Here is a 27917-nt window from a genome sequence, read left to right as displayed (position 1 = left end):
TCACCTTTACATACAGTCACTGCCTTTGATTTGAAAGTATTTATTGATCAGTAATATTTAGTTACAGATTATAAATCCTTTACAACGAGGTCGTAGACAGTGATTCTGTTGCTTTAAATAATACACACGTGATAATACATCACATCAAAAATTCATAATACAGTGAATGGTTTCCGCAGTAACACGGGTCAGCAGGTTCGACTGGAATCAGGTTCTGATGAAGAGAAGCCGAAAGCTGGGATCAGTCATCGAATCATGTTCTTCTTTCAAGTCTCTCCTCCTCCTCGCCGTTCATCTCCCTCGCTGCCTCGCTCCCTCGCTGCCTCGCTCCCTCGCTCCCTCGCTCCCTAGCTCCCTCGCTGCCTCGCTCCCTCGCTCCCTCGCTGCCTCGCTCCCTCGCTCCCTCGCTCCCTCGCTCCCTCGCTCCCTCGCTGCCTCGCTCCCTCGCTCCCTCGCTGCCTCGCTCCCTCGCTCCCTCGCTCCCTCGCTCCCTCGCTCCCTCGCTCCCTCGCTGCCTCGCTCCCTCGCTCCCTCGCTCCCTCGCTCCCTAGCTGGCGGGATCCAGCACCAGGACTTTGCACTCCCTCTTGGCGATCTTGTCCAGTGACAGCAGCGATCTGTCCTGTGGCGGCAGGTAGAGCGGTCGACCAACCGGAGAGCCGACCGGGGGGGTAATGGCCCGCCGCTCCATGGCGCTGCCCGTCCTGAAGCAGAAGCGCACATGAGGCCGTGGTCACATGATGACAGTAAATGTGACTGAACTGACTTTACCTCATGATGTGGGATCGAGACGGCTGCTGGTGTGAGAAGGACTGAGATCGACCCAGACTCGCCTGGTGACGGTCCAACAGGTCTCGAACCGCCGGACTGGACGGGCTGTTTTTACCTGGGGGGGTGGGGGGGGTTCAGTTGTAATTGTAACACCACCGATGGTAAAATACACAACTATGCCGGAAACAGATGTAGCCAAGGTAATAAGACTTAGCTGAGATGGAGACAACTGTTACCATGATGAGCTTTCATAGTTTTTAATAATAAAAGATCAGTAGACATTAGACGCGAAGAATTAAATGAAATCAAAGTTTCTGAAGCTCGATGTGACTTATCGACACTGAAGCTGATCCAGATTCATACGTCTGGAGAGCCACAGAATTGAATCAAACACGATTCTCACCCGAACAAATCCAGAAAAGTTCTTACGTGACAGAGGCCGAGCGTCTGGAGGAGGGTTCGAGACTGAAGCCGTGAACTGAAGCTTCAGCTTCATGTGCTGACTCAGCTGCAGAGAGGAGGAGGAGGAGGAGGAGGAGGAAGAACAGTGTGTAAAACAATTTTTACTTGACACAGTCCAAGCTTTACGGAGGCGGAGCTTCAGTACCTCGTACAGTCCTGGTTGGAGGATCTGGAACGAAACACAGAACGACAAAGTTCTTCCTTTACGACAGTGACCGAGGTTACTGAGAGGAGAGTGACACACCACAGCCGCCAGAGCTGCATCGTCACCAAGACCACGACCTGCACACACACACACACACACACACACACACACACACACACACACACACACGGCTGAGCTCAATAAATCATTCTTATTCTAAGTTTCTAATCTTTTACGTGAAGTTCAAACGGTGACTCCATGTTGAAACACACACGGACCCTCTGGGGTCCAGACGAGTCGGACAGCCAGGAAGTCCTGCAGGTTGTTGAGCAGAACATATTTGACCTTGAAGTTCTCCTTCACTCTGACCGTGCTGGGGCAACTGGCTGTCATGACGAACCGAGGTCGGTCCAGACGGACGCTGGGCAGCCTGGGGGGGGGGGGGGGGGGGGGGGGGTTAAAGGTTACTATTGTATCATATTGTATTAAGTCGTATTAGATCATATTGTATTTTATTGTAAAATATGATATATAAAATAATATTATAAAGTAGTATAGTAATAGTGTTTGTTTGTAATATCGTGTTGTCCTGTGTTCATACTTCAGAATTATTTCTTGTCATTAGTGACGATGCAGAAACTGGAGAGCAGAACAAACACTGTGCTTTTAGTTTGAAGACAAATTGCCAAACAGGAAGTGATTCTGTGAATAATGTTTTCATGATGGAGCTCAGCTGCTGCGTCTGCCTCAAACCGATTGGGTGAAATAAAAAGCATGGACTCCTTCGATGTTCAACATTCAGGCAGCTACCTGATTGGTCCTTACCTGTAGTGGGTGTAGATACAATTGGTGAAAGGCATCTTGGGAGTTGACCACTGCAGCACAGCGACCAGGGGAACCTCCAGCCCCTGAAATACATCAACACAACGAAATGTAGTGACCACAGGAGGGCGCTGATACCAAGTCTCTGTGAGACCCACAACACAGACCCACAACACAGACCCACAACACAGACCATGATTAAGAGCCCAAACGTGTCCACACCTCGTTGGAGTCGTCCTGCCCCATGTCGTTGAGGTGCAGCTGGAACAAGAGGTCGTGCTCCTCTAAAGCGCTGAGCATGCTGGGAAGGCGGCAGGCCTCGCTGTCCACCCTGCAGAAAGACGCCATGCCGACCTCACCGGACTGGTGGCTGAGCAGAGGACACACCAGGACGTGAGACGTGGCGCATTTCAATTTAAACATCATTTAAAAAATCTGCCACTGTGATTGGCTGGTTAATACAATGAGATGTGACATAATAACATTATTACATTAGTTATAAAGTTAATATAAAATAATATATCATATAATATAAACTACTACAAGACACGTTGTATCTCAAAGTGAAAGGTGACGTATTTGACTACACAACGCACCACACGTTGTCCACCAGCAGGACGGAGCCGTCGGGCATCATGGGAAGGTACGAGGCGTTCAGGTTCGGCAAAATGCGAACGTCCCGAATGCTCACCTCCTCCTGAGAAGACTCGTTTAACACTGTGGGGTATAAAGTGAATATTTGATTTGATATTGATCTGAAACCTTTCCACCAACCCATCGTCTCTTCAGAGCCTGTCCTGATGCTGCTGACGTCTGGTTTCTTTTCCTCTTTCAAAGTAAATGAGGGATCAGACTAATTCCTGCCTCTGTTCTCTATCACACCAACACTCAACAGAAACATAAAGCTGGACAAACCATCTGGTACCTTTGAGGACAGCGAGGTGTCTCCCGGACACGGTCATCTGTTTACAGCGGATGGTTGGCGGCGGCAGGACGGTCAGAGTGGTGCTCACTGTGGAGGACGGGGGTTAACGCTGAGGTCAGAGGTCAAACTGAAAGTGTATGAATGTGTGTGTGTTGTACCCTGAGCCTTGAAGGTGTTCAGGTCGTGTCTGAAGGTCTGTGTCGGTTCTCGCTGCTGCAGGACGCTCAGGTAACCAAGCTCCTGAACCTCCGCTTTCTCTGCCTCCTTCTTCCAAACCGTGACCATCACCTGAACAACGACACGAGGCGTCAGACTGAGGAGAAAGATGGACGACATGAAGGCTCCTCTACAGTGAGGCCAACGCCTCTCTATCTCCCCCTGGTGGCTGGCTGCAGTAAAGGTTACAGGCCTCCTCTGCGTTAGCAGATGGGACATGAATCAAACTTCTGCACGTACTCTGACTCCACATGACGTCCTCAGCGTTCGTACGATATATATATAGATATATAAATATGTAAGCTTCATTATGTATACATTATGTACATCTTAATTTGTGTCGTTCTCTCTTGAGAGTCGTTACCAAACAGACATGAATCACTCCTGAGTCTCGGCCTCTCTCCAAACAAGATGGATTCTAGAGCCGACGGTGACGTTCTGACCTTGACCTTCAGCGTGCTGACAGGAAGTTTGTCCAGAGAGACGGTGAGAGGGAAGATCACTTCATCCGTCAGAACCACCGGCTCGTCCAGCGGCGACTGACAAGAGGAGACAGACGCATTTCAATTATCAGTCAATGTAAATCAGTGGTGTCAGCAGAGGGCGCCGCTGAGCAGAGCGCTAACAGCCACATGTAGTCTTGTGTAGCTGGTTAGCATGCTAACATCTGCTTTACTGCTGTTGCGACAGTATCAGTCTGCAGGGGGCGCTACAGACAAAATGTCACAGACATCATTAGGGTCATTCTGGGAACGTGACGTCATGGACACAGTTTCAACTGTTTCCTCTTTAGATGCTCACTGGTCCCCCCCCCCCCCCCCCCCCCCCGTAAACCTGAACCACAACTCCTCCTCACCTGAACAGGCGCCCTGCGGAACTCCCTGTAGGCCGTCCCTGACGAGTTGTGGATGAGCAGAGGTTTGCAGTCCCTGAAGCTGCGACACCGGGAGTCCACCCTGCTGCCGAGCGCCGCGATGGCCGCCTCCGCGGCAGCGATGTAATCCTCCTCGCCATCTTCATTAGCCTCGTCCCCGCCGCTCTGGTAGTCACGGTGGAGCTGGTGGTGGTTGCCTCGGTGGCGGCTGCTCTCACCTGGACTCACACTGGCCACAGCGCACAGAGAGCCGGCGAGCTCCCTCCACGCTCGACTGCTGGCCGACTCCGTCCCGAAGCCTGCCGCAGCGCCATCACCGCCCCCTGGTGGAGGAGGAACAGAATAAATATACCTTGGCTTTCATTTATAATCGTCGACAGCTACTCACGCAAATATCTGGATTTATAAAAACAAACTTGACGGGAATATTTGCACATTTACACGCAACTCATGCGTACGAACGTTTTGGAGACGTGTTGAACTGAAGCAGATTATTGATCCACTTCATTTACACTAAAACCAAGAGCTTTAGTTTTGCTCACGAGACAAAACTGTTCCAATTTAATGAACCTTTAAATTTAAAAATATACTAAACCACTTACAGCAAATTACTTTCAGATTCCATTAATCATGTGAGCCGAGTCGTTAATGGTTTTTAGATATATCTTCTAACACTGTGCGTGTATCATCAAATCACTGCAGTGAACGTGGCTGTTCCATCAGGTGCACAGAGCGACCTGGAGATCACTATGAACAAAACTATTCACTTTCAAACTTCTATTACCAAACAATATCCCAGAGGAGGTGAGGATCCACGGATGTGAGGGAATCGGTCTGAGGCTCTAGATAAATCAATCCTGATGTGACTCTGGAGCGTGAAGCTGCAGATGGATGAGGAGGACACGAGGGTTCAGTGAAATTCAGAGACATCTGTCTCTGAATTTAACAACCCTGCAGTTTGGGATGATTAAAACACGAACATGAGATACAACAACTTCCCTCACATTCTGACACGGTGTGTCTTTGCCTCCACCTTTGAGTTTGATCCTTTCTTCTTTCAGACTCTTGTCTTCTCTCTCTCTCTCTCTCTCTCTCTCTGTGTCTCAGCAGCAGATCAGTGTTTTATTTATTAGTGACATCACTGCTGTCCCATAAAAGGTCTCTTCACCTCCACCTCACTAACAAACACCTCGTGTCAGAGTCAGAAAGTCTTAAAGAGACAGAAGCTGAAGACTTTGGGACAGAGGCTGAGAAGAGGAGCTGCAGCGATGGACAGTCTGAGGACAGTGATGTTTTCACCTACAGGATTAAAAAGGTGGATATATATTCCCTAGATGTATAATAATCTATAAAATAAAATAAGATGAGAAGAGATTTATTCATTTATCTCGTTACAGCAGCAGATCGTCAGAATGAAGAAGAGAAACATGTGAATAGAATCTTCATGAGAACTGAAAACTCTGATTCTCTGTCTGAACCTTGAACGTTACAGTCACAATAAATGGAGCGTCTTCATATCATCCGCATCCGGATGAAGATGATGAAGATGAGGATGGTGGAGGTTTTACCGGGGCCGTGCTCGGTCGGTGTCGCCCCCGCGTCCCTGCAGCGCAGCACCAGCAGGAATCGAACCGTCTCCCCCAGGTACAGGTGGCTCCGGCGGGGCAGGCTGCGGTACCGAGCCGGGTCCGACAGGTCCGTGATGGGCACCGCCGGGAAATACATGAAGTACTCGCATTGAGACTCCATCATCTGCACCATGGTGATGGAGGTGATGGAGGAGCTGGAGGAGCTGGACCCGCTGGACCGCAGTCACACAATGACTCGCACTTCCTCTTTCACAATAAAAGCACGGGCAGGCTCACACATAGACTATTGCGCCCCCAGTGGCCACATGCAGGTGGGGCCTGACCTGATCAGTATGTAGTGAAGGTTTTTATAAAACTGTTCAAAGGTTTATGAACTATTTTGATGAGATTTATAAATAAATCCTTCAATCTCACTTCCCAGGGCAAATATAACCTTACTGTTAAATGTGTGGAGGGGGGGCCGAAAATAATAACCCATCCGCTGTCGAAAGAATTGAACGAAAAGTTCTTTAAAAGCACTTTTGTGGAATCTGAACTAAAACAGAGGATGTTTGTGAATCAGAGGGAAAAAGGTTTAGAATACTGATGTAGTGTTGTACTTGCTGTATGACGTCATGGGAGGGAGGTATAATGTATAAGTATAATGTATAAGTATAATGTATAAGTATAATGAGAGAATAAAGAACCTGGAGGAGTTAAACTTCATGTTGGCACAGATGTTTATGTGGGAGGACAAGATTCAAGATTCAAGATTCAAGATTCAAGATTCAAGATTCAAGATTCAAGATTCAAGACTTTTTATTGTCAAATGTTGAACAATAACATGAAGCAGTCGCTGGCAGTGAAATGCTTGAGTCACAGGCTCTCTTCTAACAATGCTCAAGTAATTACAACCTATACAATAAAATAAGATAGAAATAGTGTAAAATAGAATAAAACCGTCGGCCAGACGGCAGCAGACAATAATGTTTATGGCTGGGTGAAGAAGTCTTTAATACCTCAAACTTCTGCCGGAAAGTATTTAAACTACGACGATGACAGAGTCGTACAAACTTCATCAACGTGATACGAAATCCAACTTCAGGAAAAAATAGAAAACATATACTTGTGTTTTAGCACTGAGGGAAGTGGAGAGACTTGATGTGGACTGTTATCAACAGCTCTGTGGGAGATTATCACCTTGAATATTACAGATGAGGTAGAAAGACATTTGCGGGAAAGCCCCCGCACCGCAGCAGCACCTCCCCCACCAAAAAAACGTTGAGGCGTGCTGCACACCGAGCCTCCGGCGGCGTGGTGAGGAGGGCGACGGGGGGGACTGCTCCCCCAGCCGCAGGACGTGCCCAGCGGTTTAACCACAAATACCGAAATAGTAACGCAAGGTGACTTGGACAAGTAACTTTAATCTGATTACTGGTTTGGAAATAGTAACCCGTTAGATTACTCGTTACTGAAAAAAGTGGTCAGATTAGAGTAACACGCTACCGGCATCACTGCTGGTCAACATGAAAACGACTTGCACCAGCTTCATCTAAACAACACATTTCTCCCTTAACTAAAAACGGCCTGCAACTGTTTAGAGTTGGCTCATTGCTGAGTGTCATGGATAATAGAGTTAATTTCTATATTCGTTATGGTTGGTTGAAAAAATGAACACTTATTAGATCAATGTTTATCTTTTACTTTCTGATTTGATACTTTAGAGAAGAACCCAGTGTTTTATTTTTCTTCTTTGCCATAAGAGACAGGACATGGTCATCACAGCTGAGTCCTTCAGGCTCATCCGTCCCTAATAAAATGATAGGAAACATAAAAGTATGGCATTATTGTAGAGGAAGTGTTGCTTATGAACAAGATTTGTATCCTTATTTTCTGTGGATATTCAACTATGTATTTTAATATGCTTTGGATTAAACTGTGCACTACCAGGACAATGAATGTACAGCATGGAGTGCTTCCACATTAAAGGTATTTTTTTGAGCACACATCCTCCTGCAGGAAGGCTCCATGAACCGGCTGTGGTTCAATGGGAAGTTACTGAACTCTGCTGCTCTAGTGATGGAACTTCACAAAACATTGATGTACACAAATAAACAATAAAAAAATGGTCCGATTAGAGTAACGCGTTACCGGCATCACTGGCTAAGACCCAGCTACACTGGCAGCATCATCCAGAGTAAAGGCCTGCAGCTGCGGCTTTTGTCCCTGATCTTTCTCCACAGCTTCGTACACTGGTCGACCTGCAAACCGACGTTAGCCGAGATCTCCTTCCAGGAGTCACAGGCCATCTGCGCGTCCTTGTATTCCGTCAATGACGGGTTATACAGGTGGTCATACTTTCTGACCTCTTCTGCCAAAAGCTCATCTATTTGGTCCATATTCATTCTTTTAAATCTTCCTTGGTTTCTGTCAGTATTATGGGGCATGAAACGGGAAATGTGACTTCAGAAAGGATGTAGTTAGCAGACCAATCACAGCCTTGCTGGCTGCGTGAGGTTTATGTAGCATTGTCGTACAGTTACAAAAATTGGGCGACGCACGCGAGGGGCTCTTGCTTGTCCCTGAAAACGCAGAAGCATGCACCGGCCTTAAGAGTTAATCGACCTTTATTAAATGAACCAGAGAATCTTTTGCTTCCTTTATGAAATCTTTTGTCAGTAGTGACATTTACGTGGTTTGTCCTTGTTGGTATCTCCATCTAAATTCTTTGGCCCTGATCCCGATTCAACAATCTACCAATCCCTTAACTCTATTTACCTAAATGTTGATGAAGGATAAGCTTTCTACGTTCAGTACAAATTATTTTTTAGTTCGTTCCAAGTAGTGGAACCACTTTAATGCTAATAATCTTAAATTGTTAATCTGATTTATGTTGTTGTCTGGGATCGAGCAGGTCGTCCATGAATCAGAACTTTTTATCATAATTATTATAATAATAATACATTTTATTTGTAGAGTGCTTCAAGAAAGTCAAATACACTTTACACAGAGTTCAGAGGAGAATCTAAAGTCTCTGCTCATTAAGGGAGAAGTTTCCTCAGCTCACAGGTTGTAATGTTGTTTGTCAGCTGTAAACACTCAGGGGTGTCACACAGAGAAATCCCTCATAGACCTTTCCCCAGATATCTCATTTAGACACATTAAATATTCAAAACCTCATTCTTTCAGTAACTATTGACATGATTAATGATTCCTCTGGGTGATCATCAGAGGGGATCGAAGTTGAACAAGCACAAACAAAGTCTTCAGCAAACAGAGAAAACTTAACTTCAGTCTTCAAGGTCTGAATCCAAAACTTGTAAATCTGAGACGTTAAAAGTTTCATTAACTTATAAAGAATGAAAGTGTTTTTCTAAGTTTAAAGTTTGGCTGCAACAGAGAGGATCAGCTTAGCGTTTCCTCCCTGGTGCATGAGGTGAAAGATATTTCACACAGCCGTGGTTCACTGAGGGGGGACTCATGTATAAAGTACACTACAGGTGTCCAGACGGGAAAAGACAGATTTCATTTAGGAACTATTTCATAGATGGAAGTATCAGGTTTAATGATTTCGTCAACGTGATTTAAAATTCTGTTTGGATCGAATGTGACACCTGTTGTTTTCAAACTGGTTGCCGGGCGACTGAAAAGTATTTTTTCTGTTGTATTTGAATTTACCTGAAGGAAGTTCGATGACATCATTTCTCTGATGGCAGTTCCATCACAGGTCATTAAGCCGTTTTAGGGGTTGAGTATCTTGCCAAAGGGCACTTGGGCAGGCCGATGGGGAAGACTGAGGATCGGACCACCGAACCTCTGGTTGGAGGACGACCGCTCTACCCCCTCAGCCACAGCCGCACCACAGTTACACACTGAGCAGCTGACATTGTCGGTTACTGAAATCATCGGCATCGCAATGATACGATATCCCATTAACATGGCCGATGACGTTTTCTATTGGGAGTAGGTACAGGGAAACTAAAATGGGACCAGGAATCGAACCTCTCTCTGTCTGAGAGCCTCTAAGGGCAGCTCCAGATCTGCCCGTCTCCGATAAAGCTGCTCGGACAGAGGCTTGATGCTTCTCTAGCTGAGCTACGATGCTGAGGAAGGGGATGCTAGCAAGAGAAGCTAACTGACTGTAGCTCAGTGGTGAGACCTGATGCTCGATCATCTCAGCAGTCAAGTGTTGGAATGTAATGTGGATTGTTTATAATCATCAAGTTAAGGCAAGTATGCTATGCTATGCTATGCTATGCTATGCTATGCTATGCTATGCTATGCTATGCTATGCTATGCTATAATATGCTATGCTATGAATCGACCCAAAGGCTCCTTGTATGTGGGACTTGTTCCAGAAGGCACCCCTGGTGATGCCTGAGTTTAGGTTTATATCATCTGTGGAATAACTTTGACCTGACAGCCAGGAGGCCTCAGCCAATGAGAGGCGCTCATAGCTGAACACACGGGTTTGGACACTCTTAACTTTATACACACCAGTGAGTGTCTGAAGATACGTGGCGCGTTGTGGTTTGTGAGTCTGATGTGTTGATCCTGTGATGGGAGATTTTATATTTAGTCAAGTTTCATGCAAGGATTGACAGTTATAGAAGGAAATATTATTCTGATGTGTTCCTGTGTGTTTAAGACTGAAAACATGTGGGGGTCAGCTTGGCAGACTCAGATGTGTATTCGTTGGAGATTCCTCTGTGCCTCTGTGGAGACACACCTATGTACAGGGTCATCCAGCAGAGCCAGGGGTTCACTGAGTCTAAGCCTGAAGACAACACGCAGAGAGCTGATTGGATAAACATTCTACCTCCATGAAAGGAGGGGCTTATTTAGTATAAATCAAATGTGATTCCATTGTTCTGGGCCAGTGACCCTTGTCTGACTAAGTGACAGGGTGCTCTGGTCCCTAGCCACAGCGAGGTAGAATTGTATGAACCAGAATTGATAATTGTCTTTGCTGTGAAATGTAATTAAATATTCCATTACAATCCAGATGCTTCTCACGTTTGGAAGCTGTCCTGTAGTCCATCTTTATTTGAAGTTATTGGCACAGAGACCTTGAGGAGTGACTGAATGTCCATGTCTTTGTGATCTAAAGGGACATGCTCATTGTGAATTGAATGCCCTCTTCCATCATTCACCAGAGAGATAGACGTTCCTCTAAGACATCACATGACCATGATGCTGGAGAACAGTGCAGAGATGATGCAGAAGGTGTCAGCCAGCTGCTGGTGTCACGTGATGTGAGGGTTCATATACCGTGTGAGGACAGAAGGACGCTGCAGACAAGCTCTGCTCACATGGAAACCAGAGGAGCCTCGACCAGGTCTCTCCACTGACAGCCCCTCGTTACTGTTGTGGGAATACGAGCGAGAAGAAATGTGTGTTACTGCTTCATTGATTAACAGGTTCATGTGATGCTGGAGTAAAATGTTGAGTGCAAATCTCTCTCTGACCAATGTCACAGCTGGAGACCAGTATCAGAGTTTACTGGAGAGACTGCTGTTCTCCACTGTGACCTCTGTGCCCTGCTGCATCTTCCTCTTCATTAATGTCACCATGTTGTTCACCCTGAGGAGCAAAGCAGTGTTTTGTGAGTCCTCTCGTTACATCCTCCTGTTCAACCTCCTGCTGGCCGACACCATGCAGATGACACTGAGTCAGTTAATGTATATAATCGCTGTCTGTAGAACACGGCTGTTGTATCCTGTGTGTGGTCTTCTGGTCATGCTCTCTACTATCACAAACGAAGTCTCCCCTCTCACTCAGTACACACTGTATACACACATATCTACATTTAAAATATGCGCTACTGTACTTTCAAGCCCCGATGAGAGACCAGTAAGCAGCTGAGAGCTAGTTCGATTTGACGGTTCTCAACGTCTCAGTCCGGTTGTCGTCACGCCCTCACTCCCGGAACCCCTCACACAGACCTTGGGCTCGTGACTTACCCCGACCGCAGGCTCTGCTTCTCGGCCAGATCTCCGCCTCTCACCCCGCTCACCGGCTGGTTAGTGTCCCCCCTCGGCTAGCTTCCCAGGTAACACCCGTGCTATGGCTCATAACGTAACCCGGTCTCCTCCTCCACCAGATCTCCGCCTCCAGGGGGGGGGGGGGGGGGGGGGGCTATGCCATGAAGACCGACTATGACGTCAATTCTGTTTTTTTCCTCCAAAGAGAGTTGTTGTGGTATATTACATATGATATGTCGTGAAAACAGGTTCATATTATATTTATATAATTATGTATGTTTATCAAATTTATGTCCTAAATGTTTTTCTGTGCCTCAGTCACATTGTATTCCATTAATGTTCTTTCAGAAATGACAACAAATTTTGTATTTGTCAGGATCCACACTTTTTCATGTCCTCTTACACAAGAAGTTATTATATTGTAACGGACTGGGTTTATGTTTATGTTTGGTTTTGATGTTTGTTCAGTAGAACACTGTGTTGAAGGAGCGTTCTGATATCCTGAGGATCAGTGAAGGGGTCGGGGTGGGACATGTGACTGTTTGGACCAATAGGGTGGGGTTGTTTGGGGATGTCAGGTTCTCATTGGCTCGGTTTTGTTGGGGATCGGGGCCAATCAGGAAGTGAAGAGTTGTTGGGGGTGAAGTGACGCAGTAAGAATTTGTAGTTGACATGTTTGTGTGAACTATAATAAAAGTTACGAAACAAAGAAGAAGTTCCATGTTGTCGTAAGAGGGACGCTACAATATGTTATGTTAAAAAATGGGAAGCTGGTTGCGGGTGGGGGGAGCTTGTATGTTTTAACTTTCATTATGAACTATTATTTCATCCAACTTTTAAAGACACTGAGATCATCACGTCTGGATCATTCCATCTTTCTTGTTAATGTGGTATATTCTATGGAGCCTAGAGGTTGATGATGTTGTAGAAGTTGTTGATGATGAAGGAATCTCAGCGGACCCTGTTCTTGTTTGTATAATATGTTTATTACACAGAAGAATCACAGGCCAGAAGGGCACCATGGTATACCCGGAGAAATCACACAGGCCAAATAGTGAAATCTGACTCGCAGGGGTCGAGCACGCAATATTTAGGGAGGTTTGTTCCGCCCATGACTTGAGGTAACATGCCGTCCCACATGGGGCCTTCTGCCTAAAGAAGGTTTTTGTACCTGAAGATGAAAACACATTGGTCAAGAACATTCCTTCTACACCCATCCATTAGCTGGTCAGAGGTCATTCCCTAAGTCAAGGGTCCTTCCAAAAAGGTAGAGAACTTCTAGAACATCTGGAGGACTCTCTGAGAATGTCTGAGAGTCCAGAAGGCAGGCATCATAAATGTAAGCCTGTCATTATGTTTTAAACACATGCCAAAATGTTTTACTGTACCAAATATACGACATTAACTTACTACAACAAAGCTATTTGGAGCTCAGCTGCTTCCACGTGAACCGAGTGTTGGGATCACATTGTTTGAGCGTGTTTACACGGACGCCTCCAAGCGTCTCTCTTCATTCAAGTTGTGACTGTTCCATGTCGGACTCAGCAGCTTGCATCATGAGATCCTCCGTGGAGCCAGTTCTCTGTCTCAGACCCGGCAGAGACCTCAAGGGGACAGTTATCATATTATTACGATGTAATATTCCCACAGCATCTTCAGTTGTGTACTGTCCTGTTTCTGACCACTTACAGCGTGGTCACGTGTCAGAGTCATGTGAACTCCTGTGCAGCTGATATACAGACGGTGGGAACGTGTTCCCTCAGCAGATCTGCTCACACTCAGACACACACTGACCTGCTAATGATCTGCACAGGGAAATGTGAATGCTTTTGGGTTTTTGATGCAACTCGATAAGCCTTTGTGTTCTTTCAACTGTTCTCAGAATACAGGGGACATATGAAGATGTTTATTGTGCTGTAGTTTTCCAGCTGCATCAACAGGCTCTAGCTCTTCATGTGGTTAGTGCTTCTTTGAGATGTCAGGTACAGCTCAAACCAACATTACTTCTTCTTCTCGTGTGGCGTTTCGGGAGCGAGTGATACTGGGCACTGTGACCTCTGTGCCCTGCTGCATCTTCCTCTTCATTAATGTCACCATGTTGTTCACCCTGAGGAGCAAAGCAGTGTTTTGTGAGTCCTCTCGTTACATCCTCCTGTTCAACCTCCTGCTGGCCGACACCATACAGATGACACTGAGTCAGTTATTGTACATTTTGTCTGTCTGTAACGAACGGCTGATGTATCCTGTGTGTGGTCTTCTGGTCATGCTCTCTGTTATCACTAATGAAATCTCCCCTCTCACTCTGGTGGTGATGTCTCTGGAGAGATATGTAGCTGTGTGCCACCCGCTGCGACACACCTCCATCATCACCATCAGAAACACAGCACTGGCCATCATGGTGGTTTGGGCCATTAGTTCACTGAACGTCCTCGTCCACGTTGTGTTGCTGTTAGATTTCCCGTTTGAAGACCTGGACACTCTGGTAATGAAAGACTTTTGTGGAAGCCTTGTCATGTTTCTTGGGTCGATGTCTGAAGATTATGACAGAGCTTTCACTTGTTTTGTGTTTGTATCAGCGGCTGCAGTGATCACGTCCACCTACATCGGTGTGATGGTGGCAGCCAGGTCAGCGTCTGCAGACAAAGCTTCAGCTCGTAAAGCTCGTAACACGCTGCTGCTGCATCTGGCGCAGCTGGGCCTCAGCCTCTTATCAACTATACACAACTCTGTCGTTGGATCCATTGCAAGGGTTGTGACAAGGCCAGTACTTATAATCATCCTGAATACTTTATACGTGCTCGTCATCATGCTCCCCAGATGTCTGAGTTCTCTCATCTATGGGCTCAGAGATAAGACCATCAGACCTGTGCTCTTCTACCATCTGTGCTGTGGACTGAAACTCAGACCTCGGGTCTCACCCTGACACATGTATTCACTTGTTAAACTCATGCTGCTTGTCAAATGCCAACATTTCCAGCATTTGACTTTAATGTAAAGTTCAGGCCGAAAGTCTGAGTCTCATCAGTTTGTCTCTTTTTATTTAGTGAATAGAATCCTGTCAAAATTATGATTGTCTCAACCAGACCAGGCTACAGCGACCTGTCATTGAAAGGTGTTAATGGAAGTGGATGTGTTGAACATTGAGGGGAGGTGAAGGTTAAAGATGTCATCTGTCTGTTTCCCACCCGAGTCAGGACTGAACCTTTGAGATGATATCGGCGTCAGGTTGGTTCAGACCCGCTGGCTGGGCTGCTGGATGTTTTGCCTGTAATTGGGGGAATCATCAGGCTCAGGTTTCTCTCTGGCTCAGTCGGGTTCAGACAGAAAATGGACCCGAGCTGATCAGAGGCCTCAGATGGTACAGAGAATGAGAATAGGTGTGCACCAGACTGAATAGGAGTAGGAAGAGACGAGTGAAGGAGGAAAAAAGCTGAACGAGGATGAAGGGAGGTGGGGTGTGATGAGAGAGGAAGAAGAATGGAGAGAGGGGAGAAAAAAGGCTGAGTCAGACGGATGTATTGTGGAGGTGTGGTTCAGATATGACCCTGATCCTAGGTTTACTAGTTCACTTCGTTAGGCATTAACATTTCAAGTTGCATCATCCTGGTCTAATGTTCCTCCAGAAACGTTTCAGATTGTCTTTAAAGAAAGGTTCTGTGCTGTATCACCACAACATGAAATAAAATGATTTCATATCACCTTTGTGTTGGTCTTCATGGTGTCACATGTTTTCAGTCCATTTAAAATTGAGTTGTTAAATCTGTCCTTTTTTTAAGCTACCCAAAAAAAACTGTTTTCTATTTATTTCTATTTCAACCGGGGCAACACACACAAACAGAAGCTAAGACTCGGTTTAGCCTCCGAGAGCATTGTTTCTCCACACTGGACCCGAAATGGGATCCCCCCCCCACCTCCCGGTCCGATACTTCCCGGGTGGTGTGCCACATATCCCTGCAATACTGCTGTAAATACGTGCACAAGCAACCATTCCAGAAAGTGCAGCAACTTTAAACACAAACTAGCAGCAAGCTAGTGTTAGCTCCCCACAAACAGCTGTTTTGTATTTATACCTGCTGCTTCTACCGGGGCGACACACACATACTGAAGCTAGCGTGGCTATGCCATGTAGATCCCATTCGACGCACTCTAGCGTATAGTTCAGGGGTGGGCAAACTTTTTGACTCGCGGGCCACAATGGGTTCTAAAATTTAACAGAGGGGCCGGGCCAGGACCAGATGGAGTGTTTTTGTGAACTAATATAAATTAAATGGAAAAATCATTACATTAAAGGATTTGGCCTTTAACAGGTAGCAAAGCATTTATTTGCAAAGCAATTTAACAAATATTCAGCCGTTGACTGCTTGCTAGCGTGGTTAGCATGCTTTTTGGGTAAGTTTCAGATTTCAATTCATAAATAACATCAATGGAGGGGGGCCCAAAAAATACAGTCTGCCTAGTGTAGTCCATTTATTCAATCCGGCTACGACTCCGAGAGCATTGTTCCTCCACTCCAGACCCAAAATGGGATCTCTCCCCCCACCTCCCAGTCCGATGCTTCCCAGCCGGGGTTCCACATGCAATACTGCTGTAAATACGTTCACAAGCAGCCATTCCAGGAAGTGCTGCAACTTTAGACACAAACTAACAGCAAAGTAGCGTTAGCCCGCTGCTGCTAACCGAAGCGGGACACACACAGGGGACACACAGGCTGGAGATTTGTCACAGATCGACAATGATCAATGATGAAAATGAGACATACCCTGCAGACGTGGGGAACCCTGAGCCAGTGAGACGTGTCCGGCTCTCAGGTGTGTGAAGTCAGCGCGAGCATCGCCAGCCTCGCAGTGAGCCGCCACCGAGCAGCTGTCTGCCCGCTGCCGCTGCCGCAGACACCGGCTGGCAAGCCTGGCACTGATTGCTATGAGGATAACGCCACCTAGCTTACATGTCACCGTCAATTACCGAAACAAAACAACAGCTTTTTTTGTTGAAGACACTCACTGCGACACGAGACACGCACTGTCAACGCTCCCCTGGCCTTGGGGAGATCAGTCAGGCGGCTGCTGCTAACCGTAAACAAACACAGACAGGTCCACCAGAAGCGAGCAGCTGACATGGAGCCAGCAACCCCCGACATTACCCAGTGAGCCCGAGCAGAGGACCCCCGACAAGTGTCCAGAGTCGCCCCCGCCGACAGCTGTACCTGGTCCCCTCCAACGGCCAGCCTTCTGCACCGGCGACAGACACCACCCCGCGGTCCAAGTGGAAAGAGAAAGGCACCCGCACCAACAACGCTGTGACGACCTCCCCCCCAAAAAAACGTTGAGGCGGCCACACAACGAGCCTCCGGCAGCTAGAGAGGAGGACGACGGGGCGACTGCTCCCCCAGCCGTGGCACGTGCCCAGACGCGGCCGAACATCGGCCGATGATATCGGTGAAAGTGAAATTTATACAGATTTGCCGATGTCGTTAAACGAGTCGAATATCGGCCGCTACCGATGTTCGGCCTATACATTGGTGCAACACTAGATGTTAGATAATTTCCCACGGAACACCTGACGATATCTCACGCTGGTTGAAAATGACTGGTCTAATGAATCAAAGCAAAAGCTTGTGTCCACAGTGAAGGTGCACAGCCAAGGGGAACAGGATGCACGGGATCCGGCCCTGGATAGTTCCATGAGCTAAATCCTTTAATACACTTGTTTTTAGTTTTGATGAAAAGCTAAATTTCAAAGTAAAATTTTAACATTATTGGTAGAAATGATGAGAACTGAGGATGTACCAGTCCTCTGCCAAGGCCCGACAGGCTCTTTATGAAACCACATTTAAATTCACTAGATCAAGATTTTTATTCAGAACTGCACCAGATTACACAAACATAAATATCATCGCCATAAAATTGTGAAAATGACGACATGAAGGCTCCTCTACAGTGAGGCCAAAGCCTCTCTATCTCCCCCTGGTGGCTGGCTGCAGTAAAAGTTACAGGCCTCCTCTGCGTTAGCAGATGGGACATGAATCAAACTTCTGCACGTACTCTGACTCCACATAACGTCCTCAGCGTTCGTACGATATATATATATAGTGTTGTGCAATAGTAGGAGTAGAATTGACGTTGGCTTATTATTAATAATCATGAAATATGATTATTAAATTAACAATTATTTATTAAAAATAATCAAAAATGATAAAGCTATTAATTAAGAACATTAACACATTTAATTAGAAATGATACGGTTATCCATTAATAATAGTTAAAATAATTAATGAAAACAATAAAATTATCAATTAAGAATAATACAAATCTGTAATCATTGCTTATTGTCGAGGGGCACCACCCTGGTTACAGGGACCAACAATTCAATCTTTAAATATCAGTCTCATAATGATAAATGTCAAATCAATAATCTCAATATTTAATATTAATAATTATTTAATTAACAGTGAAGGCTTCTAAGTTCGAGCACAGGCAATCATAATCCAGCTGCAATCACATACATATGCACAAATAATCACAGACTACAGATACTTTAATTACAAAAGCATTTATTAAAAAGGGGAAATAAAGTTAGTGTTATTTAATGTTTCATCATTTTAACAAACTCCGATATTTCAAAGATAAACACAGCAGCAGCACTTATCACAATTCAGAAAGTACATGTAAAACCGGCGGTCTACCTATTTATGTCTGTCATGGTATGCGTGTGTGTCTGTGTCAAAGTGTCTCTCTGTGTGTGTGTGTCTATGTGTGTGCATGTGAAATACAGTTAGTGTTATTTAATGATTCATCATTTTAACAAACTCCCATATTTCAAAGATAACAACAGCAGCCGCTTATCACAATTTAGAAAACACATGTATTCATCTATGTGTTTCTGTGTGTGTGTATCTGTCCGTGTCTATCAATGTGTCTCTGTGTCTGTGTGTGTGTGTGTGTGAGAGAGCGAGAGAGAGAGAGAGAGAGAAAAAGAAGGGGGGCGTGGCGATGACGAAGTCACGTCACCTCTAAGATGGCGGCCGATCATGATTCGTGGAACCAAGGCCTAAAAACTCTCAAAATGGCGAATTGACTACAAAACAAGATGGCGGAGCCGTTATGAATTTAGAGCCAGAATGGGAGGAGAGTGAGAGAGGAGGCGTGGCAATAATAGACTCAAAATGGTGGTTTAACTTGCGTTCTTCAAAATGGAGTCTATGTTAATGACACCATGTGGCCGGAGCTCACACTGGTGGTCGTCACCTGAATTACACAAAGGGATTTTCAGACAAAGGGAATTCTTTGTCTCTGCTTTGTGCAATTTCCTGTTTGGTCTTTTCAAGTTAAAACAGCAAAAGTCCTTTTGAAAATAAAAACGTCGACTGAGATAAAAGACAATGAAAGAAATGAAAGAAAATAACTCTGGTTGCCCCATTTAGCAACTAAATCATCTGGAAAGACCCGGAGGGGTCTGTTGACGTCTTCAGAGCAGGGAAAAATGGCTGATAAACTAGAAGTTAAGGTTACCCCCTTTAGCAACTAAAACAGCTGGGAGGCCCCTAAGGGGCCTCGTGATGTCTTCAGAGCAGGGTAAAAATGGCAGCGATTATTGATGTCTCAGTGGTTTTGTTCTACCTGAGAGGTCCTGCCTCCTTGAGGTGCTGGTCATGGGATGATGCTGGCTTTTAGCCAATTGAGTGTCAGAGGTCAAAGGAGAGTGGGAGGGGCCAGGAGCAGAGCAGGGGTTTCTGGGGAGACCCCAGGGATTAAGTTAACACCAGAAGATACAATCTCCATGCTGGATCTTAGAGGGAGACTTTAGCTGGCTTCATCTTGGCTCAAAGGCCACGCTTTTACGACCCATTGTGTGTGGATCCTACCACATGGTTAGTTCTGTAGGGACTCTTGCCCAACAATAGATATATAAATATGTAAGCTTCATTATGTATACATTATGTACATCTTAATTTGTGTCGTTCTCTCTTGAGAGTCGTTACCAAACAGACATGAATCACTCCTGAGTCTCGGCCTCTCTCCAAACAAGATGGATTCTAGAGCCGACGGTGACGTTCTGACCTTGACCTTCAGCGTGCTGACAGGAAGTTTGTCCAGAGAGACGGTGAGAGGGAAGATCACTTCATCCGTCAGAACCACCGGCTCGTCCATCGGCGACTGACAAGAGGAGACAGACGCATTTCAATTATCAGTCAATGTAAATCAGCGGTGTCAGCAGAGGGCGCCGCTGAGCACAGCGCTAACAGCCACATGTAGTCTTGTGTAGCTGGTTAGCATGCTAACATCTGCTTTACTGCTGTTGCAACAGTATCAGTCTGCAGGGGGCGCTACAGACAAAATGTCACAGACACCATTAGGGTCATTCTGGGAACGTGACGTCATGGACACAGTTTCAACTGTTTCCTCTTTAGATGCTCACTAGTCCCCCCCCCCCCCGTAAACCTGAACCACAACTCCTCCTCACCTGAACAGGCGCCCTGCGGAACTCCCTGTAGGCCGTCCCTGACGAGTTGTGGATGAGCAGAGGTTTGCAGTCCCTGAAGCTGCGACACCGGGAGTCCACCCTGCTGCCGAGCGCCGCGATGGCCGCCTCCGCTGCAGGTCCAATGACTTTGGTTCAATGACATCAGCATCTGTAGATGTCAAATTTACAAATGTTTGTAAAAATTTGCTAAAAGAAAGTTTCTCAGTTATAATTTTGTATGTGTAAATTTGTGAATATTTAATAAGATAATTTAAACCTCTACCACATCCAATAAGTGTTTTAAGGTCAGTGATGAACTGGAGAAGGTTCATGGTGATGAACAATGGTTTATAATGATTAAGGTATAAATACTAGTTAGTGCTTGTTAACAGTTATGACCTAGTTCACCTGTGCCGACTTGTTTTAAAAGAGGAACAGATGGAACGCTGTGATTGGTTGGTATTCTTGCTGGTCGCCGCCATATTGTTTTCCGGAAAAAGCGCCTGGAAGTTGTTGAAAGTTGAGTTAGCTTAAGAGCTAGCTCGCTTTTAAGATCAGATGTTCATTTTGGTCTGAAGACATCATTTAACAGAAAAATAGAAAGACAGTAGATACATCTATCATTTACATATTTCACATCTGCAGTTGTCAGTTTATTAGGAACACCTATTTTAAACAAAGTGAGCACACATCCCACTGCAGGAAGGCTCCATGAACCGGCTGTGGTTCAATGGGAAGTTACTGAACTCTGCTGCTCTGGTGATGGAACTTCACAAAACATTGAACCACAGCCGGTTCATCACTTCCCTGGATTCATTGCTATTTACAGCATGTTGTGTTGTGAGTTGTTTTCTTCATTTGCAGTTTGTTGAGCTCTCAACTAACATCAGTTGTTTATTCTTCTTTTACAAGTACACAAATAAACGTCATCTGTAGTAACTGAGGTACAAAGTACAAACAGTAGCAGCAAGTTAAGTCAAGTGTTCCTGTTAGTTCCATAACTTTGGTTATGTTAGCTAATGTTAGCTAAGACCCAGCTAAAAATTGGGCGACGCACGCGAGGGGCTCTTGCTTGTCCCTGAAAACGCAGAAGCATGCACCGGCCTTAAGAGTTAATCGACCTTTATTAAATGAACCAGAGAATCTTTTGCTTCCTTTATGAAATCTTTTGTCAGTAGTGACATTTACGTGGTTTGTCCTTGTTGGAATCTCCATCTAAATTCTTTGGCCCTGATCCCGATTCAACTATCTACCAATCCCTTAACTCTATTTACCTAAATGTTGATGAAGGATAAGCTTTCTACGTTCAGTACAAATTATTTTTTAGTTCGTTCCAAGTAGTGGAACCACTTTAATGCTAATAATCTTAAATTGTTAATCTGATTTATGTTGTTGTCTGGGATCGAGCAGGTCGTCCATGAATCAGAACTTTTTATCATAATTATTATAATAATAATACATTTTATTTGTAGAGTGCTTCAAGAAAGTCAAATACACTTTACACAGAGTTCAGTAGAGAATCTAAAGTCTCTGCTCATTAAGGGAGAAGTTTCCTCAGCTCACAGGTTGTAATGTTGTTTGTCAGCTGTAAACACTCAGGGGTGTCACACAGAGAAATCCCTCATAGACCTTTCCCCAGATATCTCATTTAGACACATTAAATATTCAAAACCTCATTCTTTCAGTAACTATTGACATGATTAATGATTCCTCTGGGTGATCATCAGAGGGGATCGAAGTTGAACAAGCACAAACAAAGTCTTCAGCAAACAGAGAAAACTTAACTTCAGTCTTCAAGGTCTGAATCCAAAACTTGTAAATCTGAGACGTTAAAAGTTTCATTAACTTATAAAGAATGAAAGTGTTTTTCTAAGTTGAAAGTTTGGCTGCAACAGAGAGGATCAGCTTAGCGTTTCCTCCCTGGTGCATGAGGTGAAAGATACTTCACACAGCCGTGGTTCACTGAGGGGGGACTCATGTATAAAGTACACTACAGGCGTCCAGACGGGAAAAGACAGATTTCATTTAGGAACTATTTCATAGATGGAAGTATCAGGTTTAATGATTTCGTCAACGTGATTTAAAATTCTGTTTGGAACGAATGTGACACCTGTTGTTTTCAAACTGGTTGCCGGGCGACTGAAAAGTATTTTTTCTGTTGTATTTGAATTTACCTGAAGGAAGTTCGATGACATCATTTCTCTGATGGCAGTTCCATCACAGGTCATTAAGCCGTTTTAGGGGTTGAGTATCTTGCCAAAGGGCACTTGGGCAGGCCGATGGGGAAGACTGAGGATCGGACCACCGAACTTCTGGTTGGAGGACGACCGCTCTACCCCCTCAGCCACAGCCGCACCACAGTTACACACTGAGCAGCTGACATTGTCGGTTACTGAAATCATCGGCATCGCAATGATACGATATCCCATTAACATGGCCGATGACGTTTTCTATTGGGAGCAGGTACAGGGAAACTAAAATGGGACCAGGAATCAAACCTCTCTCTGTCTGAGAGCCTCTAAGGGCAGCTCCAGATCTGCCCGTCTCCGATAAAGCTGCTCGGACAGAGGCTTGATCCTTCTCTAGCTGAGCTACGATGCTGAGGAAGGGGATGCTAGCAGGAGAAGCTAACTGACTGTAGCTCAGTGGTGAGACCTGATGCTCGATCATCTCAGCAGTCAAGTGTTGGAATGTAATGTGGATTGTATATAATCATCAAGTTAAGGCAAGGTATGCTATGCTTTGCTATGCTATGCTATGCTATGCTATGCTATGCTATGCTATGCTATGCTATGCTATGCTATGAATCGACCCAAAGGCTCCTTGTATGTGTGACTTGTTCCAGAAGGCACCCCTGGTGATGCCTGAGTTTAGGTTTATATCATCTGTGGAATAACTTTGACCTGACAGCCAGGAGGCCTCAGCCAATGAGAGGCGCTCATAGCTGAACACACGGGCAGGGGTGTTGTTAGGATCATGAGACATCGGGGGCTTAGCCCAGGGGCGAACATTGACTAAGGGTGGTCCGGGGGTTGCCCCCCCGGAGAAAATTTTGCACGTCAGTTAGTTAAATCCATCAATCTGGTGCAGTAGAATAGTTAAAATAAAAATGTCAGTCCTCAAATGCCTGCTGATTTGATGCAGACCATTGGGTGTGGTGGTGTACATATACAGGGTACAGGCTGTGCCAACTATTCTCCCCTTATTGTGATAAACCGTGTTTAAAAAAATATATATATTGGCAGCTTTATCGAACAGTTTGTCTTTAATAAACATCCAAGAGACAAAAGGTACATTGGAATAGATACATAACGGTGGTTGTCATGTCTCTCTGCTTTTTTGTCTTTTACTTAATCAGTTGCTAAAAAAGAGAGCATCCGTCCTAGCTTATCTTGCCTTACCTGGCTTGGTTTGTTATAGCATCATCAGATACAGTATGGTATTTCACCGCAAATTAGCATACAACTTTTACAGCTTTCCTCACTTAGAGATGGTTGCTATCTATGCCAACGCAATGTGGATATGCTGCCCGTTCTATGGCCAGGGGAGAAACTGGAGCAATTCATCTAAATTTTCTAAAACATACATGACTGCTTTGGAAAAACGTTTGCTTTATAATCAGCGAATGTTATCGCGGGGCTATAATTAAAAAAAAAAAAAAAAAATTAAAAAAAAAAAAAAAAAAAAAAATTGATGCGAAATTAATCCGGGGCTATTCATAAAACATCCGGGGCTAAAGCCCCGGACGCCCAGGGCTAACGACGCCCCTGCACACGGGTTTGGACACTCGTAACTTTATACACACCAGTGAGTGTCTGAAGATACGTGGCGCGTTGTGGTTTGTGAGTCTGATGTGTTGATACAGATGCTTCTCACGTTTGGAAGCTGTCCTGTAGTCCATCTTTATTTGAAGACATTGGCACAGAGACCTTGAGGACTGACTGGATGTCCATGTCTTTGTGATCTAAAGGGACATGCTCATTGTGAATTGAATGCCCTCTTCCATCATTCACCAGAGAGATAGACGTTCCTCTAAGACATCACATGACCATGATGCTGGAGAACAGTGCAGAGATGATGCAGAAGGTGTCAGCCAGCTGCTGGTGTCACGTGATGTGAGGGTTCATATACCGTGTGAGGACAGAAGGACGCTGCAGACAAGCTCTGCTCACATGGAAACCAGAGGAGCCTCAACCAGGCGTCTCCACTGACAGCCCCTCGTTACTGTTGTGGGAATACGAGCGAGAAGAAATGTGTGTTACTGCTTCATTGATTAACAGGTTCATGTGATGCTGGAGTAAAATGTTGAGTGCAAATCTCTCTCTGACCAATGTCACAGCTGGAGACCAGTATCAGAGTTTACTGGAGAGACTGCTGTTCTCCACTGTGACCTCTGTGCCCTGCTGCATCTTCCTCTTCATTAATGTCACCATGTTGTTCACCCTGAGGAGCAAAGCAGTGTTTTGTGAGTCCTCTCGTTACATCCTCCTGTTCAACCTCCTGCTGGCCGACACCATGCAGATGACACTGAGTCAGTTAATGTATATAATCGCTGTCTGTAGAACACGGCTGTTGTATCCTGTGTGTGGTCTTCTGGTCATGCTCACTAAGCTCACAAACGAAGTCTCCCCTCTCACTCTGGTGGTGATGTCTCTGGAGAGATATGTAGCTGTGTGCCGCCCGATGCGACACACCTCCATCGTCACCTCCACAAACACAGCACTGGCCATCATGGTGGTTTGGGCCATTAGTTCACTGAACGTCCTCGTCCGGGTTCTGTTGCTGTTAGATTTCCCGTTTGAAGACCTGGACACTCTGCAGATGAAAGACTTTTGCTCGGACATTGCTATGTTGCTCGGGCCCGTGTCTGATGATTATGACAGAGCTTTCGTTTCTTTTGTGTTTGTCTTAGCGGCTGCAGTGATCACGTCCACCTACATCGGTGTGATGGTGGCAGCCAGGTCAGCGTCTGCAGACAAAGCTTCAGCTCGTAAAGCTCGTAACACGCTGCTGCTGCATCTGGTGCAGCTGGGCCTCAGCCTCTCCTCCACCGTCTACAACCCAATCCTCACAGCTGTTTCTAGACGTGTAAAAAGATTAGTATTTGTGCGCCTGCAAAATGTTTTTTATGTTTGCATTTTTATTTTCCCCAGATGTCTGAGTTCTCTCATCTATGGCATCAGAGATCAGACCATCAGACCTGCTCTCACGTTTTATCTCTGCTGTCGACTCAAAGTCCTTCGGACCAACACGAGGGTCTCAGCCTCGTAAAGTGGCCTTATTCACTGTTTTAGCATCTGATAGAAAGAAACTGACTAAAACAAGCTTGTAATTTATTTCATGTCTCACAGCTCCACCAACAAACCCCTTGTTGTAACACCTCGTGCTGTTTGACTGTTTGACTGTAATATGAACGTTTGAATGGACAGCATTCACAACAGACTCTGGGCATCCACACAAATCTTAATATAATGTCATGTATTTTATTACTTAATACAAACACAGTATAAATAAAACCAAGTAGCCGCTGAGTTTGATGAGTTATGGTTTGTGATTGTCTCGTCCTCCAAAGAGAGTTGTTGTGGTAATTTACATGTGCTATGTCCTGAAAACAGGTTCATATTATATTATATATATGTTTATCATATTTATGTCCTAAATGCTTTCTAAATATTAACTTTTAATTCTAATGATTTTGCAACTTTTTTTTTGCTTGAAATGCTCCATAAATATATATTATTATAATAATCCACAGCATAGTGTCACATGCTGTCTTTCTCTTATTTCTTTCTCTTATATATTTTGCAAAAAATATAAGATTCGATAGCTGAATGTATTTAAATTGAAATTGATATAGATGCTGCATGAATTCAGAAAAATGCAGATATTATATTCAGATCACTGCGGCAGTTTTCTGAAAGGTGCAGGTCTCCAAGGAGGGAACAAAGGAAACATATTACAAAGTGAAATGAGTTTGTACAAACCAATAACAGTGACATGCCATTTCATCATAAATAATAATGATATTCATATTTATAATATAAGTATTAAAAAAAGAATAGAAATATTAATAATGAAAGTACTTTTTAATATTATTATTAACATTTTAATATTCCGACAGCGTCTTCAGTTGTGTACTGTCCTGTTTCTGACCACTTACAGCGTGGTCACGTGTCAGAGTCATGTGAACTCCTGTGCAGCTGATATACAGACGGTGGGAACGTGTTCCCTCAGCAGAGCTGCTCACACTCAGACACACACTGACCTGCTAATGATCTGCACAGGGAAATGTGAATGCTTTTGGGTTTTTGATGCAACTCGATAAGCCTTTGTGTTCTTTCAACTGTTCTCAGAATACAGGGGACATATGAAGATGTTTATTGTGCTGTTGTTTTCCAGCTGCATCAACAGGCTCTAGCTCTTCATGTGGTTAGTGCTTCTTTGAGATGTCAGGTACAGCTCAAACCAACATTACTTCTTCTTCTCGTGTGGCGTTTCGGGAGCGAGTGATACTGGGCACTGTGACCTCTGTGCCCTGCTGCATCTTCCTCTTCATTAATGTCACCATGTTGTTCACCCTGAGGAGCAAAGCAGTGTTTTGTGAGTCCTCTCGTTACATCCTCCTGTTCAACCTCCTGCTGGCCGACACCATACAGATGACACTGAGTCAGTTATTGTACATTTTGTCTGTCTGTAACGAACGGCTGATGTATCCTGTGTGTGGTCTTCTGGTCATGCTCTCTGTTATCACTAATGAAATCTCCCCTCTCACTCTGGTGGTGATGTCTCTGGAGAGATATGTAGCTGTGTGCCACCCGATGCGACATGCCTCCATCATCACCATCAGAAACACAGCACTGGCCATCATGGTGGTTTGGGCCATTAGTTCACTGAACGTCCTCGTCCACGTTGTGTTGCTGTTAGATTTCCCGTTTGAAGACCTGGACACTCTGGTAATGAAAGACTTTTGTGGAAGCCTTGTCATGTTTCTTGGGTCGATGTCTGAAGATTATGACAGAGCTTTCACTTGTTTTGTGTTTGTATCAGCGGCTGCAGTGATCACGTCCACCTACATCGGTGTGATGGTGGCAGCCAGGTCAGCGTCTGCAGACAAAGCTTCAGCTCGTAAAGCTCGTAACACGCTGCTGCTGCATCTGGCGCAGCTGGGCCTCAGCCTCTTATCAACTATACACAACTCTGTCGTTGGATCCATTGCAAGGGTTGTGACAAGGCCAGTACTTATAATCATCCTGAATACTTTATACGTGCTCGTCATCATGCTCCCCAGATGTCTGAGTTCTCTCATCTATGGGCTCAGAGATAAGACCATCAGACCTGTGCTCTTGTACCATCTGTGCTGTGGACTGAAACTCAGACCTCGGGTCTCACCCTGACACATGTATTCACTTGTTAAACTCATGCTGCTTGTCAAATGCCAACATTTCCAGCATTTGACTTTAATGTAAAGTTCAGGCCGAAAGTCTGAGTCTCATCAGTTTGTCTCTTTTTATTTAGTGAATAGAATCCTGTCAAAATTATGATTGTCTCAACCAGACCAGGCTACAGCGACCTGTCATTGAAAGGTGTTAATGGAAGTGGATGTGTTGAACATTGAGGGGAGGAGAAGGTTAAAGATGTCATCTGTCTGTTTCCCACCCGAGTCAGGACTGAACCTTTGAGATGATATCGG

At 45.1% G+C, this 27917-nt stretch overlaps 4 protein-coding genes across 4 annotated transcripts; 3 read left to right on the top strand and 1 right to left on the bottom strand.

Moving 5' to 3' along the window:
• Positions 1-56: 56 nt before the first annotated feature.
• Positions 57-6039, bottom strand: LOC133969200 (trafficking protein particle complex subunit 14-like). Its single transcript, XM_062405508.1, has 13 exons — positions 5784-6039; positions 4198-4538; positions 3785-3880; positions 3284-3413; positions 3126-3212; positions 2797-2917; positions 2423-2570; positions 2204-2286; positions 1657-1808; positions 1379-1515; positions 1201-1279; positions 772-886; positions 57-704 (listed from the first exon to the last, which is right to left on the bottom strand). The coding sequence occupies exons 1-13, from the start codon at positions 5974-5976 to the stop codon at positions 548-550; spliced, it is 1839 nt and encodes a 612-aa protein (XP_062261492.1). The 5' UTR covers positions 5977-6039; the 3' UTR covers positions 57-547.
• Positions 6040-13742: 7703 nt separating this feature from the next.
• Positions 13743-14690, top strand: LOC133969933 (odorant receptor 131-2-like). Its single transcript, XM_062406667.1, has one exon. The coding sequence runs from the start codon at positions 13743-13745 to the stop codon at positions 14688-14690; it is 948 nt and encodes a 315-aa protein (XP_062262651.1).
• A 9839-nt stretch (positions 14691-24529) lies between these two features.
• On the top strand, positions 24530-25498 carry LOC133969810 (odorant receptor 131-2-like). The gene has a single exon (XM_062406508.1). It carries the CDS (start codon positions 24530-24532, stop codon positions 25496-25498), a length of 969 nt encoding a protein of 322 aa, XP_062262492.1.
• Positions 25499-26673: 1175 nt separating this feature from the next.
• LOC133969765 (odorant receptor 131-2-like) lies at positions 26674-27621 on the top strand. The gene has a single exon (XM_062406454.1). The coding sequence runs from the start codon at positions 26674-26676 to the stop codon at positions 27619-27621; it is 948 nt and encodes a 315-aa protein (XP_062262438.1).
• The last annotated feature ends 296 nt before the right edge of the window (positions 27622-27917 follow it).

The sequence above is a fragment of the Platichthys flesus genome, chromosome 15, assembly GCF_949316205.1.
Source record: "Platichthys flesus chromosome 15, fPlaFle2.1, whole genome shotgun sequence".
NCBI lineage: Eukaryota > Metazoa > Chordata > Actinopteri > Pleuronectiformes > Pleuronectidae > Platichthys > Platichthys flesus.
Note: the sequence above shows the minus strand (reverse complement) of the source record. Positions and strands in the feature narration are given on the sequence as shown.